Source organism: Sarcophilus harrisii, chromosome 1 (genome assembly GCF_902635505.1).
Source record: "Sarcophilus harrisii chromosome 1, mSarHar1.11, whole genome shotgun sequence".
Taxonomy (NCBI): domain Eukaryota; kingdom Metazoa; phylum Chordata; class Mammalia; order Dasyuromorphia; family Dasyuridae; genus Sarcophilus; species Sarcophilus harrisii.
Window position 1 is genome coordinate 659012975 of NC_045426.1, and position 17539 is coordinate 659030513.

Genomic DNA, 17539 nt, shown 5'->3' on the forward strand with positions numbered 1-17539 from the left:
CTACTTCATGGGACTATTCTGAGGATCAAAGGAGACAATAAGGATTTGAGAACACTTAAGAGTTAAGGGATTAAGTTATTATCAGGCAAAAGACAGTAGGGCAGTCAGAATGCAGCCACAGCAGGGAAGCTTGCCCATATGGTCCCAAAAGGAAATAAAGAGAAGGGGGAAAAGGCTTTCCATGAGAAGTCAAGGCACTCCAAGGAAATCCCAATATACTCTGGACAGAAGACACCATCTGCATCCAGAAAAAGAACTATGGAGATTAAATGTAAATCAACACATGCTATGTTCACGTATGTTTTCTGTTTTTTTTTCCCTCTCTCATGGTTTTTCCCTTTTGTTCTCTCTCAACATGATTCATAAAGAAATATGTATTTTTTTAAAGTCAATATACATGTCTAACCAGGAAAAAAAAATTAATTAAAAAAAAAAAAGTTAAGGCACAATCAGTATGGAAGCTATCTTGACAGTGACCGGGAAACACTGTGGCTGCTGGTAGTGACTTGGATGACAGCATTGACCAAGATGTATGTTGCTCTGTTCTAAGGAAAATGAATAACTAGAGGGGGAAGAAAAGTATTTCTCTGCCTAGGGCCTCCACATGCTAACCCTTACCGCAAAGACTTAGAATCTTAGCAGGCTCTTATTATGCTATTCATTATTATGGACTTCAACTTCAATTCCCTGGTTTTAGAGATGAAGAAACTAGATTAGAGAGGTGAAGCCATTTGACCAAGGTCACAGAAATAGTAAATAGATCTAGAATTCAAGCCTATCTGCTCCCCACAAATATCTCCCACTCCCTGTTCCACTTTCTGTCCAGGAATACTGCAGTGAGTGTACCTGCTTCCACCCACCCCAAGATTGGTACAGTGAGATAATAAATCACAACCCTCTCCCTCCACCCTTAGGCCATGGATGTTAGCCAGTGAGATAGCTTCCTATGCCTGGAATGTGCTCCACTCAAATCTCCTGGCTCAAATTTTAACTAGCTTTTAAAATCCAGAGGTTCCATATATACTAAAATATCTATAGCATCACTTTTTATGATAGCAAAAAACTGGAAACAAAGTAGATGCCCACTGGTAAGAGAGCAGCTAAATAAATGGTGATACATGAATATGGAGTATTATCATAATGTAAGAAATTACATAATCGATGAGTACAGAAAAGAAAGGGAAGATTTATGTGAACTGATACAAAGAAAATGAGGGAGAATAAATATATATATTCAACAACTACAATAATGTGAATGGAAAGAATGAAACAATGGTGTGAAATTGTATTAAGCAAACTTGGCCTCAAAGAGGTATGTGAAGGTTTCCCTTCTTTACAAAGGTGGGGCATACCATGAGTGTGAAACACTGCATATAATTTCAGGCTTTTTTTTTTGGTTTTGTTTTTTTTTTTTTTGATATATTACATAGTTTTGCTGAATTGTTTTTTTTTTTTCCTCTTATTTTATTCTTTGTTATAAATGACTGCTCTCTGGGAAGTGGGAGGGATACAAGATGTAAGTGATGCAAATACAAAAGATATCAACACAGATTGTTTATAAAACAAACAAACCCAACTCAGATATCTCCTCATCCAATAAGTCTTTCATGATCTTCCAAGTCAATAATAGCTGTTCCCTTCACAGTCATCACAAGCAATTTTCTCTTGCATCTTTCTGCTGCATTGATTTTGTTCTACCTGGATTATACTTTTGTGAGCTCAAAGCCCAGTGCCACCCATCAGTCCCACTTTTTAGCTCTAACACTTTGGGAAAATCATTGAAGTCCTCAGAATCTGTTTTCTCATCAATAAAATGGAGATGCTATTATTTACCCTTGCCTCATCCACCATGGTTATGGTAAGGAAATAACCTTGTAGGCTTTACAATGTGAGCGCTCTTTACTAGACTGCAAGTTGAACGAGGGCAAAAGCTCCCTATTATGAAAATGAAATAGGCTCTCCTCTTCACATCATCATCTCTCCTCTCTCAGAAAATCAAGTGGATGAGTCTCTGGTCACTCAAGAAGCACCAGGACATAGTCCCAAGCTGCTCCACTATGGTCAGAGGATGGAAGTGAGAGGGGAGAAGGGAAGATAGCTTTATTTTTGAAAGAGAACCAATATGGGGCTCCAAACCACCCCACTGTAACTCCCACAACATGCTACAGAAAGGTGTGGGGCCCTCAGAAAGTGCTGGTAAAGTGCGTATTTCCTGATGTCATGGGGAAGGGTTCTAGCCATAGGACCAGAGCTCTGAAAACATAAAGTGTTCATGGACACATGTGTTACTGGTGGAAACACTTGCTCTGGCAGGAGCCACATAGAGCAGAACAATGGCACCTTCCTATAACCATTTAAGATTTACAAAGGTAGCAAAAATGATTTATGAAAATCATCCCTGTTTTACAGATGAGGAAGCCTGAGGAGATAAGCCTTTGCCCAAGGTCACACAGCAGAGGAACATCAGAACCAAGACTCAAGCCCCGCTCTCCACATTCCAAGGCCAGAAATCTTTCCAGGACACTGCTATCTCTTCCATCTTCTGTTTTTCTCTCCTGAAACTGGGAAACAGGGAAGGTGAGTAACTTGCCCCCAATGCTAGAATCCTTCCTCCCAAGGGAGGTGGTCAGGGTCTCGAAGTTATCCTTTTTGTCTGTTCTTATACAGGCATTTGGTGCCTCCCCAGATGGCAGGAAAGTTTCTTGAAAAGAAGAGATGGTGTCCCCAGTCCCTGGAATATGGCAGGAACCTAATAAAAGGTGACTGATTAGTCAAGGTAACATGGGTACTGAAATAATCATGGGATTTGCACCCATATCCTATGATGCCAGATGCCACTTCTATGAGAGAACTGGGGAAAGTGGCTTGACCACATCAATGGGGCCTTTTATTTTTGCATGAGCCTAATGCCTCGTCCAAAGGGAGGAGCCAAACACATGTTTATTGAACTATATGGCATAATTCAAGGTTCCTTAGCTGGTTGGCAATAGAGCCTCCTAACTTTCACTTCAGGGCTCTTTCTAATGGATAATGTTGACTTCTAAGTCCTTGGTCAGCCATTCAACAAGCATTTTTTAAGTGCCTATTGTGTGTCAAGAACTCAGTAGCCACAGGGGATATCAAGACCTTGCCCTCTAGGAACTTACATTCTAATAGAAAAGACAACATCTATATAACTATCTGGGGTTGCACAGAAGACACACCGGGTGGAAATGGCTCTAGGAGCCAGAGAGACCAGGAAAAACCTGCAGAAGATAGGATTTAAGTGTGGCATTGGATCCTTCATTATCCAGTGCCAATCTTCCAGCCCTCACCTAGCCAACTGTCTCCCCTGGAGTCCAAGGAGTAGCAGCACCTCAGAGTCATGTCAGAGACATGGCCAGGTGGATCTCCTTCACAGACCAGCTTCCCTATGGCTCACCCATTTCCCAGGTGAGCACACCAGGCCTTTGGAAACTCCGCTTCTGAGAGTCAGTTATCTCACCTTGGATTTATAGGAACATAGATTAGGAGCTAGAAGGAACGAGAGCCCAGGCCCTTCATTTTGCAGATGAAGAAACTCAGGCTTCCGAGATGTTTTGTGACATGTCCAGGGTTATAGTTTTCATGCTGCACTTTCTCCCTTCATGGGACTATTGTGAGAAAAATGCTGCAAAGGGATATAGAGAGGCAAGCAGCTCCCAAGCGACGGCCAGTGCTGATTGCGGCCATGAACACAGCTCCAAACCTCTGGGGAATACAGGGATGATTCCTGGCACATAACCAACTCCTCCCCCAATAGATCTCACCTTCCTGGTACAGCCAGGCTTGCTAGGGAACCTAGAAGAACCAGGGAAAGGAACTGGAGTTCTCAGATTGACTGACAGGGTCAGCTTTGGGCTTGTCCAGGAGCCAACAGGACCATACACATGCAAGAATCATTTTCACATCCTACTTTCCCCCTCACAATAGAAGCAAATATCCTTATCTCTATTTTGCAAATAGTGTAAATAAGGTCCAGGGCAACAAATTGATTTGTTCAACATTTCAGTCACCTAATAGAGATTTCGGGCTTCCTAACTCATACCTCATTTCCATTAGGTCATTCCATAAAATACCAACCATATACATCATACCCCTTCAAACTCTATTACTTGTCCTTTGAGAATCTCAAAAGAGTCTTAGGTCAGACACCAAGTTAGAAACATATCTGGGAATGGAAACCAAGGTTCTGCAAGAAAAAGCTCTGGTCACCTGAACACCACCCCCTCCCGGCCCTCAAACCTTCCTCTTTTCTTCAAACCCAAACAAGTCCTAGACCCTCTCTGATCTGAATCCAAATATGGGTTGAGCAAGGAATTCTCCTTCACCCAGTCTATCTATCATACTGAGTGAGGGCAAAGAATGAAGTCAAGATGTGCAACTAGCCTAGCTTCTCAAATGAAATGTTTGTTTTAAAAAAACATAACATTTAGCATGGTGCCTGGCACATAGTAGGTACTGTATCAGTAACTATCCCCTTCCCTTCCTTATCACTTTCTCAATTCAAGCAGATAGGTGCTTTCCTCCCATAGCCTCCCACTCCAGCAAACTACTTATTTCTGTCAGGAGCCTCAATAATAAACCTGGAACTAAAGTGAGTAGCAAAGACCTGCAGACAGAGACACATCATGCTAAAAACTCTGGTTATTCTACCACAATGGGCACAGTTTGAGGGATTCAATGGCTACTACTAGTTACAGCTTTCAGGAATGAGAGCCTCGGGAGGAGGAGCTAATCCCTACCTCCCAGGAGCCAATTCCCACCATCTAGGAGCTTATCAGGGACACGGAGCCCACAAGGTCTCTGTTCTGAAAAGATCCTCAGTGGTGGTTTAAGTTTACTGGTGAGGCTGAAAGAACAGAGGACTAAGAATCACAGGATAATAAAATCCTCAATTCAGAGCCGGAAGGGACCTTATAGGTAATCCAGGTTAATCTGTCCCCGAACCCCAAACCCATCCTCTTTTTTTCAAAGGAGGAAACCAAGATCCCCAGAAATTAAAGGACCTGCCCAAAACTCATGTGGACTGTGAAAAAATAAATAAGTAAAGCCTGGCATTTAAAGCCAAGTATGTTGTACACCTCACTTAATTATTTTAGAAATTTTTTTCACCTGTGAAAAGAAGAGGCTGAACTATACAAACTCCAGATATCTCTCTCCCAGGTCTGATAGTCTATGTTCCAAAGCTTTTCTAGCTCCTATATTCCATGTTCTCAGGACTCTCCTAGCTACATTTAAGAGTCCTCCCAGCTCTAACATCCTGCTTTCTAAGGGTCTTCTCAATGGATCCTTCAAGCTCTGACCTTCCATGTTTTTAAGCACCACTCCCAGTTGTGACATACTAAATTCTAAAGGCCCTCCCAGCTGTGACATTATGCAGGACTAACATTCTGCATTCTACGGCTTTGCAGATCTGACATGTCATGGTCTATGGCCCGTCCCAGCTCTGACAGTCCGTGTTCCTAGACTTTTTCCACATTTCAAATTCTCTGTTCTAATGTCTTTACAGTACTTACATTCTTTGTTCTAAGGGTTCTTCTAGTAGCTGATACTTCTTGTTCTAAGAGTCCTCTCAGTTGTGACACTATATTCTAAAACCTATCCTGGCTCTGACATTCTGGCTTTCTCGGTTATGATATCCCTTGTTCTAAGAGTTCTCTCACTCTGACATTCTATATGCTAACCATTCTCCTAGCTGACATTCCATGTTCTAAAAGCTCTCCCAGCTCTGACATTCTTTGACTCTAGAGAAGTAAGCAAGGCTAGGTCAGGGAAGTCTAGTTCTCTAGCCTTCTAATTGTCACTGAGAGTTTGTTCCATTGGAAATCTGGAAGCTCACAAAGTCATAGTTACTGAAAACAATCATTTAAAGCAGAGCATCCATGCAGGCAAGACATGTTGAAATAACAAAAGCATATGGATGAAGCACAGAAAGACTATCAGGCCAGAGGAAGTAGATTCCCCAGAATCTGGTATACAAGGGAGAGAAGAATGCCTCAGTATCTGCATTGAGCTATGGGGCTCAGATAGAAAGCTTTCTGGGGCTGATGCACCTAGGGCAGCTGGCAACATGGAATCTTCCTGGGGATAGGGTCTATTTATAGACCCCACAAGACTGGCGGGGCAGGTGTTGGCCGAAAGAGGGGCTGGGCAAGGCAGTAATTGTGTGTGTGTGTGTGTGTGTGTGTGTGTGTGTGTGTGTGTGTGTAAGGGGCAGGGAGTGGGGAGAATGGAAGGGAATCAGGAAAGGAGAGAGCTCTGGCCATGTAAAAGCCATTCTTGTATCTCATGCTTGTCCCCATTATGTATTCTCTACTTCAGAAAAAAAGGGAATAACTCAGAATCACAGAATTTGATGAGACGTCAGAGGGCATTCAGTCCCACCCATTCTTGAGCATGAGTCCTTTCAATAATATCCCTGACAAGTCAGTCTCTGCTTAGGTACCTCCAATGGGAAATTCACTACCTTTAAAAATAATCCATTTAAAGGGCTCTCATCCTTGGGGCTTTCTCCTCACATCAAACACAAATCTACTTTTCAGTGATTCATTGGTCCCAGCCACCTCTTATCTTCTGAGGCAGAGCAAACAAGCCTAATCACTCCCTACTGGACAGGTCCCCAGACCCTGTCCCTTTTGTGTTCTCTTCACCACACAAAAATACAGACATTCTTTCAACTGATTCTTGCATGGAATGGTTTGGCAGGCTTTTCACCATCCTGGGTGCCCTATGGAGCATGAGTTCTCCATCTTCTGATTTCACCTCTATGTCTGTGCTTGCTATCCCTCCCAAACCTCCTGACTCCAAACACTGAATCACTGAACTCCAATCACCTTTCAAAACCTACTCAAACCCTCTCCATCCCTCCCCTTTCCACATTTCCCCAATGGCCAGTCCCTCCTCTTGGCTCAGATCATTCCTCTCTGTCCTTTTTATTCACTTCCTTTGTGTCATAGTTACATGTGTGCATATCTAGGGGTGTGCTGGAGCCAGCTCAAACCAGCTCTTGCCAATTATTAAAATTTCAATGTGAGCATTTATACCTCATAAATCAGCAAATCAGGGCTTGATTTATTGTTTTGTTGATCATCTAGACTTAAGAAAGTGGAGAAAATGTTAATGATGTAGATTAAACTTTAAAGTATGTTCTTCCTTCCCCCCTCCCCCTCCCCCCAGAGTTAACATTTACCATAACTAAACATTTACCAGCACACCCCTGGGCATAGCTTTCCCTCCCATCAGATTAGAAGCCCCTCGAAAGTAGGGTCTTACACAGAACAAGAACATAAAATGGGAGCTGAACTGACTGAACAAAAGTCATAGTAGAGAGATATAATCGAGGAATTCCCAAGGAGGCAAAAATCTCAGTCACAGGGACAGAATGAGGTGGGTGAGGGCAGGAGGAAAAGGCGAGAAAGAAAGCAGCCAGGGTTCCTAGAATGCACGGAAGGACAGAGGCAATCAGACACAAGGCCAGAAAGGTTAGAGACAGAGACACGCTCACACACCACTGGAGTACAGGGGGACTGAGGGGCTAGTCAAAGACCAAGACAGGGCTGCAGGCAGGAGTTCTTAGGGAAGCTCACCAAAGAGTGGAATAGCTAGAGAACAGCAGAGTAGAAAATCCTGCTGAGAGAGGATTCAGGTTCTCTTGTCCCCCACCCTCACCCCGGCAGGAATCCCGGAGTCTGGATGCCTCTGGGTAAGTGGCACTGACTTTCTCTGTGATGGGTTCAACAGGAGGACAGGTGCCCCTGCCCCAGAATTCCCAAGGGAGGTCAGGAAGAAGAGTTGTGTGAGATTCTTCAGACACAGAGAGGGGCAGAAATCAGGACCTCAGCATCCCGGCTTCCTATGGAAGGGGCTCCTGTACTTCTCACTGAACATCTTCCCAAAGTGCTAAGTAAACTGAAGCATAAGCAAGGGGACACATCCAGCCATCCAGCCGTCAGAGGCCACAAGTTCAGCAGACCTGGCCCCTCTGCCCCTCCATTCAGGGAGGAAGGAAGATACATCAGATCTTGCCCAGCTTACCCCACATACCCTGACCCAGTTGAGTCCACACACTTGGCTCTTATTTGCCTTAGCAATAGCCCTTCCCTTCTCTGGTCCCCGGTTTCCCACTGTATGGTTAGCAGTCAGTCTTTTTGAAAAGGAGGATGGAAAGAAGGGGAGCAACCCCCTAGGAAATCTACACTCTGTGCTTAGAGATCCACAGAGAGGCAAGAAGCCCTAGGGAGAGAACAAAGGCCCACGGACCATAAATGTAAAGCAGGTTAAAGGTCACAGGAGCCATCACCAGTCATGACCAGGAGGATTCCCACCGGAGGTAGGAGACAGACCAGCTCTCACTTACCACCCCCACCCCTGGACTTGGGGAACAGGGCTTCAGCCAGACCACTCTTCCCGAGAAGGCCAATCCGCAGAGCAGAGTTTTCATTCTTGCCCTGCCTTGTATCCCTGTGGAACCAAAGCCATTTTTGCCTAACAAGGTGCCATCCCCCCTTCACCCTTGCCCTCCCAGTGGGAGGCATGCCATGCTCTCCTGGGGGCTATACCCCTAGACCTCTTACCAGCAACACCATCATTATCCTGCAGATCCCTGAGGCCCTCCAAGCTTCTGGGGCCAAGGGGCCTGACTGGATACAGGGCTGACACAGGGCTACCCTCTTCACCATCTTCAGCTTCCACGTCTTCTTCACTTTCTGATCTCAGGACTAAGCTAGGCGGTCTCTCGGGGGCAGCAGGCCTGGGTAGTGGGGCTGTGCCCCCCCCAGGGGGGCCTTCCATCCCTGGGCTCGGGAAGCTCAGCAAGACATTGTAACAGGCATCCAGCTCACCAGGAATCTGGCAGGGGAGAATGGAGAACACTTAGGAAAGGAGAGAAGCAGGTGGCTCCCGGGGACCCAGGAGGCAGAGTGGCAAAACACAGCAAGATCGTGAAGCTGAAGGGAAAGATTCAAAAGTTCCTGTCCAGAGGCTGGCAAGGAACCTTTAGGACTGCTGTTTTCTCTCCCCACCTCAGCTTTTCCTGCATCCCTAGTCCTCAGTCAGCTACTCTTCCCTGACATACTTTAGTACCCCCACCCCAAAAGTCATGCCGGTGGGCAGGCAGATTAGAGGTCAGACCCAGGGAGGCCCCAGAAGAAGGATGAGAGGAGGCCTCACTGGTCCAGAAACAAAGAGTTAGCGGGGGGTGGGGGTGGGGGGATCTGAGCCAGTTTCCTATAAATACCTTCAAGGTAACAGCGGAAAGTGAAGGACAGGAATGAGGCACTGTCTCAAGAGACAGGTTGGGAAGAGAGAAGAATGGGGCCCACTGACTGAGGCCAGGGAGGGATACGGGGGAGGGAGGGTTGTTTTTTGAGTAGAAAAGTAAGGGACAGGCAAAGCAGCATAGATTACCAAAGGCTCCTGGGGCAAGGCTAGCAGAACTACCCCACTACTCCCAGTCTGTTGGTTCAGGGAGCTGCCATTCCCTATTTTAGGGTTAGAGCCTACAGGACCAGAGGCCTGGCATTTCCCTGGGTTGTCACCTAAGGAAAACACTACCCCAGTTGAGCTCCAAAGAGCCATCCTCAACCTGGATTAAGCAGACCCAAGTCCTTATTCCCTGATAACTGTCCTTATGCCAAAAAAAAAAAAAAAAAAAAAAGTCCACACCATAAGAGACTTGGCTTTCAACTGATCTTGGCCCAAAAACAAGGGTCAAAAGAAAAGAAAAATAGTGCCCCATAGAGATGCCATAGAGGCAGAGTTAAACCTATAGCCACCTGCCCTGATCTCAAGGCAAGTTTTTTGTTTTTTTTTCTGAGTGGCAGGACAGCAATTAGCTAAAGAGTAGACTCCAAGTCTCTGGCCACAGTTGCTATTGGGAGGCCACTGTCATTTCTGGAACTAGCGGGGCCAAGACTTTTCAGGACTTTGGCTTTTTGGGAGATGATGCCTGAGAATGGGGAGATGGTGAAAGGGACAACTCAGGCAGCTAAACCTCAGTCCCGTCAGCCTCATAATAGCCAATGACAGCTGGGCTTTGCCAGATTGGCACCTATAACCCTCTTCTTCATATCCTAGGTCTACAGAGAAGGTGAGAAGGGAAAGAGATTATGCAAAGAGGAAGAGAGAAGAAAGGAGGAAAGAGGAGAGAAGGAAAGTGGAAAGCTAGAAGAAAGATGAAAGAAAAAAGAAGGAATAAAAAGGGAAACAAGAAATGAGGGGAAGAGGAAAGATAAAGGAGAGAAAATGAGTAGGAAAGGAGATGGGAGGGAAGATAGGGACCAAATGAAGGAAAGGGAAATGGAAGGAAAGGAAGTAGGAGAGAAGATAGGGAAGAAAGGGGGGAGGAAAAATAAGGAAGGAAGGAAAGGAAAATAGGGAGAAGAGGAAAGAAAAGATAAAAAAGGAAGGAAAGAAAGAGGCAGAGAAGACAGGGAGGGAAGGAAGGAAAGGAAAAGAAAAAGAGGAAAAGAAGAAAGGAAAGAAATGGGAAGGAGGGGAAAGGGAGGGAAGATAGAGGAAGAAAGAAGAAATGGGGGTGAAAAAGAATAGAGAAGGAAATTAGGCAGAGAAGGAAGGAAGAAAGGGGAGGGAAGGAAGTTGAAGAAAATATAAGGAAGGAAGGAAAGGGGGTGAGAAGGAAATAATTAGGGAGGGAAGGAAGGAAAGAGGAGGGAAGATGGAGAGGGAAGGAAGGAAAGGAAGGAAGGGGAGAAGGAAGAGAGGGAAGTTAGGGAGGGAAGGAAGAATGAGGGATAGGGAGGAGAAGAAGAAAAGGAAGGAGAAATAAGAGAAAGAAGGAGAGGGACAAGATAGGAAGAAGCAGAAGGAAAAAAAGGGGAAAGAAGGACGAGGGAGGAAAGATAGGGGAAGGAAGGGAATGGGGTGAGAAGAAATAGAGAGGGAAATTAGAGAAGGAAGGAAAGAAAGGGGAGGGAAGGAAGAGGGAGCAAAGATAGGGAGGAGAGAAAAGAAAGAAAGGGAAGGCAAGAAAGAAGGGAAGATGGGGAAGAAGGAAGGAAAGGGGGTGAGAAGGAATAGAGAGGGAAATTAGGGAGAGAAGGAAGGAAAGAAAGGGAAGGGAAGGAAGGGGGAGGGAAGATAGGGAAAAAAGGAAGGGAAGAAATGGGAGGGAGGATAGGGAGGGAAATATGGAAAGAAAGGGGGAGCAAAGGAAGGGAAAGGGAAAGGAGGAAGCGAGGGAAGCGAAGCAAGAAAGGAAGGGAAGGAAGAGGAGAGAGAAAAGAAGGGAAAGGAAAGAAGGGAGAAGGAACGGGAAAGAGGCAAAGATGGGGGGAGGGGCCCGGGGACCCAGGCCCGCGCCTCCCGGGGGCTCCAGGCCTCCCGGGCTTCCTGCCCCAGGGGAGAGTAGATGCAGGATCGGGCCCACCCCACCCCCCAGCCTGGCCCAGGCCCCAGCCCCCAGCCGCCAGCGGAGGAAAGGGGAAGCGGCCCCGCCTCCCAGGGACACCTGCCCCGGGGCTCCCCCAGCCCCCAGCCCTGGCTCGCCCCTCTCCCCACCTGCCCGGACCCCGCCCCCCAGCCCCGCCCCCGGATAGGCCCCGCCCCCGGGCCCTCGAGCCCCCCGCCCCTTGGCCCCTGGGGGCCGGCCGGGCAGAGGGGTGGGCGGGGCGGGGTCGGGGCCGGGACCGGGCCGGGGCCTCTCCCTCCCCCGGCGGCTCCGCCCCGCCCCGCCCGCAGCGACGGGGGCTCCCTGGGCCGGGCCGGGTCGGACCAGGCGGGCGGGGGTCCCGGGGCAAGACTCACCGCAGGGCGGCGCTGCCGGCCGGCCATTCCCCGGTGTTCAACGCGGCGCCGTTGCCGCTGCCGCCGCCGCCTGTCCCGGTCCCGCGGCCTCCGCCGCCGCGCCGGGGACATTGTCCCTTTAAATCTCTCCCCCGGCCCCCTCCCGCCCCGCGGCCCGGCCGCTCCGCCCCCCGGCGCGCCGCCGTGACCTCAGCGCGACAGCCCCGTCGTGACGCCATGTTGGGGAGGTCGGGGTCACCTCTCCCTCCCCCCTGGCTGCCGCCGCCCGGGCCGCCGCCGCAGCTGCTTCCCTTTGGGATGGGGGGAGGGAAGGGGTGTGGCGGGTAGCGCGACGCCATGTTCGGAGTGGCTAGGACATCTGCCGACTTAAAGGGACCGCAGTCCTTCAGGAGTGCTCTCGCCTCTGCTAGGGACCTTTAGAGCGCGTCCAACCCCCTCATTTTAGAGAGGGGAAAAGTGCAGCCCAGAGTTAGGGAAGTGACTAACCCAAGGTCACGAAGCAACTAAGTGGCCCGAGCCGGAATTCAACGTCAAGTCCTTGAAGTGCAGATTCAAACCCCGCCCCTGGACACCCCCCCGCCCCGCCCCCGCCTCCCACTCTGAGCCTTCTCCAGAGGTCTCAGAAGCGGTACCTGCCTCCGCGCCCCCTCCCCCACGGGCTTCCCCAAAGCCCAAAACGCGGCGTCTAGTACTAACGACAGCCGGCGAGGCGGGAGGAGAGTCCGGCGGGGCCTGCACCCCTCCCCACCCCCCCCCCCGCCTCAGTGTAACCCTCCCCCCGTGTGGGAGATCGCCCGGCCCCGGCCCCCGGCCTCCGTCCCGCCAGCCCCCGGAGACCGGGTCCGGCCCGGAACGGTGAAGAAAGAGGCGGATGTAAAGAAGGCGTCTCGCAAACAAGAGCGGGCTTGTTCCGTCTGCTCCCCGACCCCCGCGCCCCGGCCTCCCTCCCATAGCAGAGCTGCGTCTGTTTGGGACTGCCCCGCCTGTCCCACCGAGCGACACCTCCCCCGGGAAAAGCCTTGACAGCAGTCAGAGCTGCCCCCGCCCCGAAGGAACACCATGCTGGGGTCCCAAGAAAGACTAGGGGTGGGTTTTATTTAAAAAATGAAACCCGCGGCCTCGGGAATCTCTGATTCCAAGAGCTGTCAGCCAGAGAAGGTCGTTAGGGATCTAAAGTCAGAAAAAGAATCGTTCGGTCCCTGGACGAGCCCCGGTTTGTGAGGCCGAAATGGTCCGGTCTAGCTACTACCTACTCTAGGACGAGTGGTGCTACCTTAGCCCGGCTTCTCACGAGCCTGGGGCGCCCGGGCTCTTCGCGCTGCCCAGGTGAGGGTGGAACAGAGCCGGAGGGGACCTTCGGAGACTCTTCAATCCAAGTTCCCCATTTTACAGAGGGAGAAACGGAGGCTTAGAAAAGGAGGGAGTCAGGTTCAGGAGCGCAGATTCCAAGTCCCCAGCTCCATTGCAGCAGGCGCTTGAAGGCATTTATTTCAGAAAACGTTGTGAGATTCTTTGCCGCCTTTGCCTGCGGCACCCGGCCGTAGGTGTGTGATCAAGGGAAGCCTGGATCTCACTGCCATCCCGGTCTGATGGGGTTCCATCAGCGTTCAGCTCCAGAACATGGTCCCCTCCTTGGTCACTGCCTTCGTTCCTTCCGGCTGTCTCTCTCATTTAATTTATTCATGATTGCGCTCCCCCATCCCTCCCCATCACATTCTTGGCCTCGTGGTTGACTTGTTCAACTATTAACATATTCTTCTGCTCCTGAATCTCTTGCTTCTTTGTTTTACTTCTAGCATCTCTTCTCCCTTCTCATGGGGACTGCTGATTGCTCCTGGAAAAAGTGCTGTGTCACTAGCTTTCACTACAAAGTTAGACCATTCACATTTAGATTTTACTTGGACTCCTACAACTTCAGGGCAACTCTTTGATTTTTTTTTTTTCTTTTTTTTTTGGCTGTTAGTTTCCACACTTATGATTCCATTCTGTTCCCCGAGCCCCTTGTCTCTTTCTCTGAGCAGAAGACCTCTCTTTCTCCTTCATGGAGAAAATAGAGGCTATTTGTTGACCAACTCCCACATCCCCCCTATTCCACACTTCAAAACTCCATTATCTTCCATTCCCCCTTCCATTGTAAGAGTCTTCTTTGACCCTGATGGCACAAGTGCCATCCTAATTACTTGTTCTCTTGAACCCATCTTCCCCGTCTCTTCTGGGTACTTGTTTTTATTAATTTAGCTCTCTCTTTTTCTTTTCAGTCACTATTCACTGCTTTCTTACTCTTTGCCTACAAACTCGGCCAAGTCTCCCAATCTTTGAACCTTGACTTGTCCTTGCTCTTCCTTCGGATTATCATCCTAAATTTTTACTCCCTTTTACAGTCAAAATTCTAGGAAGAATCATACTCCTATTGCCTCACCGCCCACTCAATTCACAACTCCTGGCACTCTGGCTTCTGGCTACCACTGAATATAAACAGCTATCTCCAAGGTTAACAGTGATCTGTTAAATGTTAAATCCAATTGCCCTTTCTCAGATCTTCTCCTACTGGGCTTCTTTTTATTCTTTTTCTTTTTTTATTATTATAATAACTTTTTATTGACAGAACCCCTGCCAGGGTAATTTTTTACAACATTATCCCTTGCACTCACTTCTGTTCCGATTTTTACCCTCTCTCCCTCCACCCCCTCCCCTAGATGACAAGCAGTCCTACGTATGTTGAATATGTTGCAGTATATCCTAGATACAATATATGTGTGCAGAACCAAACAGTTTTCTTGCTGCACAGGGAGAATTGGATTCAGAAGGTAAAAGCAACCCAGGAAAAAAAACAAAAATGCAAACAGTTTACATTCATTTCCCAGTGTTTTTTCTTTGGGTGTAGCTGCTTCTGTCCATCATTTATCGATTGAAACTGAGTTAGGTCTCTTTGTCAGAGAAATCCACTTCCATCAGAATACATCCTCATACAGTATATTGTCGAGGTATATAATGATCTCCTGGTTCTGCTCATTTCACTCAGCATCAGTTCATGTAAGTCTCTCCAAGTCTCGCTGTATTCATCCTGCTGGTCATTTCTTACAGAACAATAATATTCCATAACATTCATATGCCACAATTTACCCAACCATTCTCCAATTGATAAGCATCCATTCATTTTCCAGTTTCTGGCCACTACAAACTGGGCTGCCCACAAACATTTTGGCACATACAGGTCCTTTCCCTTCTTTAGTATCTCTTTGGGGTATAAGCCCAACCTACTGGGCTTCTCTGAAATTTTTGAACCTTTTAATCGTCTCTTATTCAGTGGTGCACAATAGAATTCGCCAAGCACTATGCTAAGCACTGGAGATACAAATACCAGCAGAAAGAAAACCGTCCTTGCCCTCAAACAAAATTCTACTGGGGAAGAAAACATACATGCAGAACTATATATAAAATGGGTTTAAAGTAGATATTAGATGAGCTTCTTTATTGATAGTGTTTAAGCTGAGTTTAAGAAAGCCAGAAATTCAAAAGAATTGGTTCTCTTCCTGTATTCTAGTTCCTCAGTCTCCTTTGCTAGATCATTATCTTTCCCCCTCCTAGCTTGTCCCTTGAGGCTCTAGATTCCCAAATCCACATAGTCCATTTAATCTCTGTCCAATATTATGTCCCATAGGCATTACAAACTCATTATCTTTCTCCAGAAAATTTATCCCTCCTCCAGATTTCCTCATTTCTATTGTGGGCAGCACTATCCTTCCATTCATCAAGATTCATAACCTTTGCACATATTTAACTCTCCTCTTTCCTAACATGTTTTGTATAAACGTTTTTCAGGCCTCAGTTAATACTTTCACAATATTTCTTATATAAGAATAATAATATAGCATTTATGTAGTTTAAGGTTTACAAAGCACTTTACAAATACTGTACCAAATACACAACTGCCCAGGGGGAGGAGAATTGTAGGTGCTATAATTATTCCCATTTTATATATTGAGGTAGACAGTTGCACCCCTAGTAAGTATCTAAGGCCAGATTTGCACCTATCCTGAATCCAGACCCAGTGGTTTGTCCACATGTGCATCTTCTATATACTCACAGAGATTTTTACCCTCATCCTCTCTTGCCTGGATTACTTTTATATCCTGTTAATTGGCCTTCCAGCCTCTTGTCTTACCCTTTCTACTTCATTCTCTATATGGCTATCAGTTTGATGTTCCTAAAACACAGATCTGACCTTGTTATTTCTCTCCTAAAAAACTTCCCACGGTTCCCAATCTCACCTCTGTGATAAATCCTGGTTTTAAATCTCTCCACCTTAAATCCCACTTAACTTTCTAGTCTAATTTTATATTATTCCCATTTATGCCCTCCAAGTTGCAGGTGAGCCAGCCTATTCACCCTTCTTCATATATGATATTCCTTTCTCTCTGGTTCTATATAGAACATCTCCTATGGCTGGAAGATACTCCTCATCATTTCCATCTTGAAGCCTGATAGATTTCCTTCATAATCATTCCCAAACCACCCCCACTACAAAAAAAAAAAAAAATTTTTTTAAACCCCATAGAGGTCTCTTCCTCCTTAAATCATTTTGTCTCTGTTCTGTATTTATCAGCATATGTTTCATATCTGCCCTACATCAGGAGAAAGGAATCCTTTGGAGGACAGCTCCCTTTTCATCTTTAGCTCCATATCCCTAGTTCCTAGCACAGTGCCTAGCACAGAGTTGGCATTTAATAAATTCATGCTGAATTGTATCTGGAGTCCTGCTCATGTGTGGTGGTGCTCCAGTGAACTCCCAAAGCACGGGATTGACCATGGTACTTCTCCCTCTGCTCATTAAACTCCAAGTTTAAGTCTCGTATCAAATTGTAATTCTTTATGTGGTATTTAAAGATCTTTACTACCCTTTTGGACTTTCCCAGTCTTTGTATATTTTACTGTCTTCTGGACACTCTATGATCTGACCACAAAGACCTACTAGCTGTTCCTTGTACAAAGACCCCATTTCCAGCCTTTGCCCCCTCACCTTCGCCTCTTAGAATCTCTGCTTTCCTTCAAAATTCAGACTATCCAACCGTCCTGGGTTTCCCAATCTTCCCAGATCCTAGAGGCACCCCTCTAAGGTTACTTTACATCTTTTTTAGTTTACACCTAGTTAGTTATCTCTTAGGCTGTAAGTTCCTTAAGGACAGGGATTGAGGGGTTCTTTGGTTTGTTTTATTTTTAATTTATGAAATAAAACAAGCATTTCCATACAGAACAATAAAAAAAGACGATTGTAAATAAAATTGCGAATCTACTACATTCAACTTGCTATTTCTTTTAAATATACAACAAATTATTGTGTAAATTTCTTTTTACTTCAACCCTCAGCAGGTAGTGTTTTTGCTTTCTTTTGTCTCTCTAGTGCTTAGCACAATGACAGGCACAGAGTAATCATTTTACATATATATATTACATACATATGTATATATGTACATACACATATATACACATATCTATACATTCTCATGTATATGTATATGCTTGTCTAATGAGATTCATGGCTAATTAATAATCTAGAAGAAAAAAGGAAATGCAACTGGTTCAGATAGGGCTCTTGTTAACCTCAAAAAATCAGAATAATTCAGTATACCACAGGCCCTTTCTTCCTCCCAATTGGGCCTCAAAGCCCAATAAGACATGAATACAAGTAATTAATATGATATGAATAATCATAATATTATAAGGCGGAATGTGAAAAGGGACATGGGAGGGAGAT

The 17539-nt window shown here is 46.5% G+C and overlaps 1 protein-coding gene and 1 long non-coding RNA gene across 5 annotated transcripts in view; one reads left to right on the forward strand and one right to left on the reverse strand.

Annotated features, from left to right (window-relative positions):
- Positions 1-13459, reverse strand: part of WIZ (WIZ zinc finger) — a 42681-nt gene extending 29222 nt beyond the window's left edge. Inside the window, exons 1-2 of one of the 4 annotated variants that reach the window (XM_031947928.1) lie at positions 13058-13459; positions 8595-8868 (exon numbers count right to left, since the gene is read on the reverse strand). In XM_031947928.1, coding sequence (XP_031803788.1) covers positions 8595-8811 — 217 coding nt within the window. In that variant the 5' untranslated portion in view covers positions 8812-8868; positions 13058-13459. Of the gene's footprint in view, positions 1-8594; positions 8869-11784; positions 11804-13057 lie in introns of those variants that run through there. The other 3 variants (XM_031947931.1, XM_031947930.1, XM_023496984.2) reach the window with 3 other exon arrangements.
- LOC116420779 lies at positions 1428-5865 on the forward strand. The gene is made up of 2 exons (XR_004231228.1): positions 1428-2577; positions 2668-5865. It is a non-coding gene; the product is annotated as an uncharacterized LOC116420779 (long non-coding RNA).
- Positions 13460-17539: the final 4080 nt, after the last annotated feature.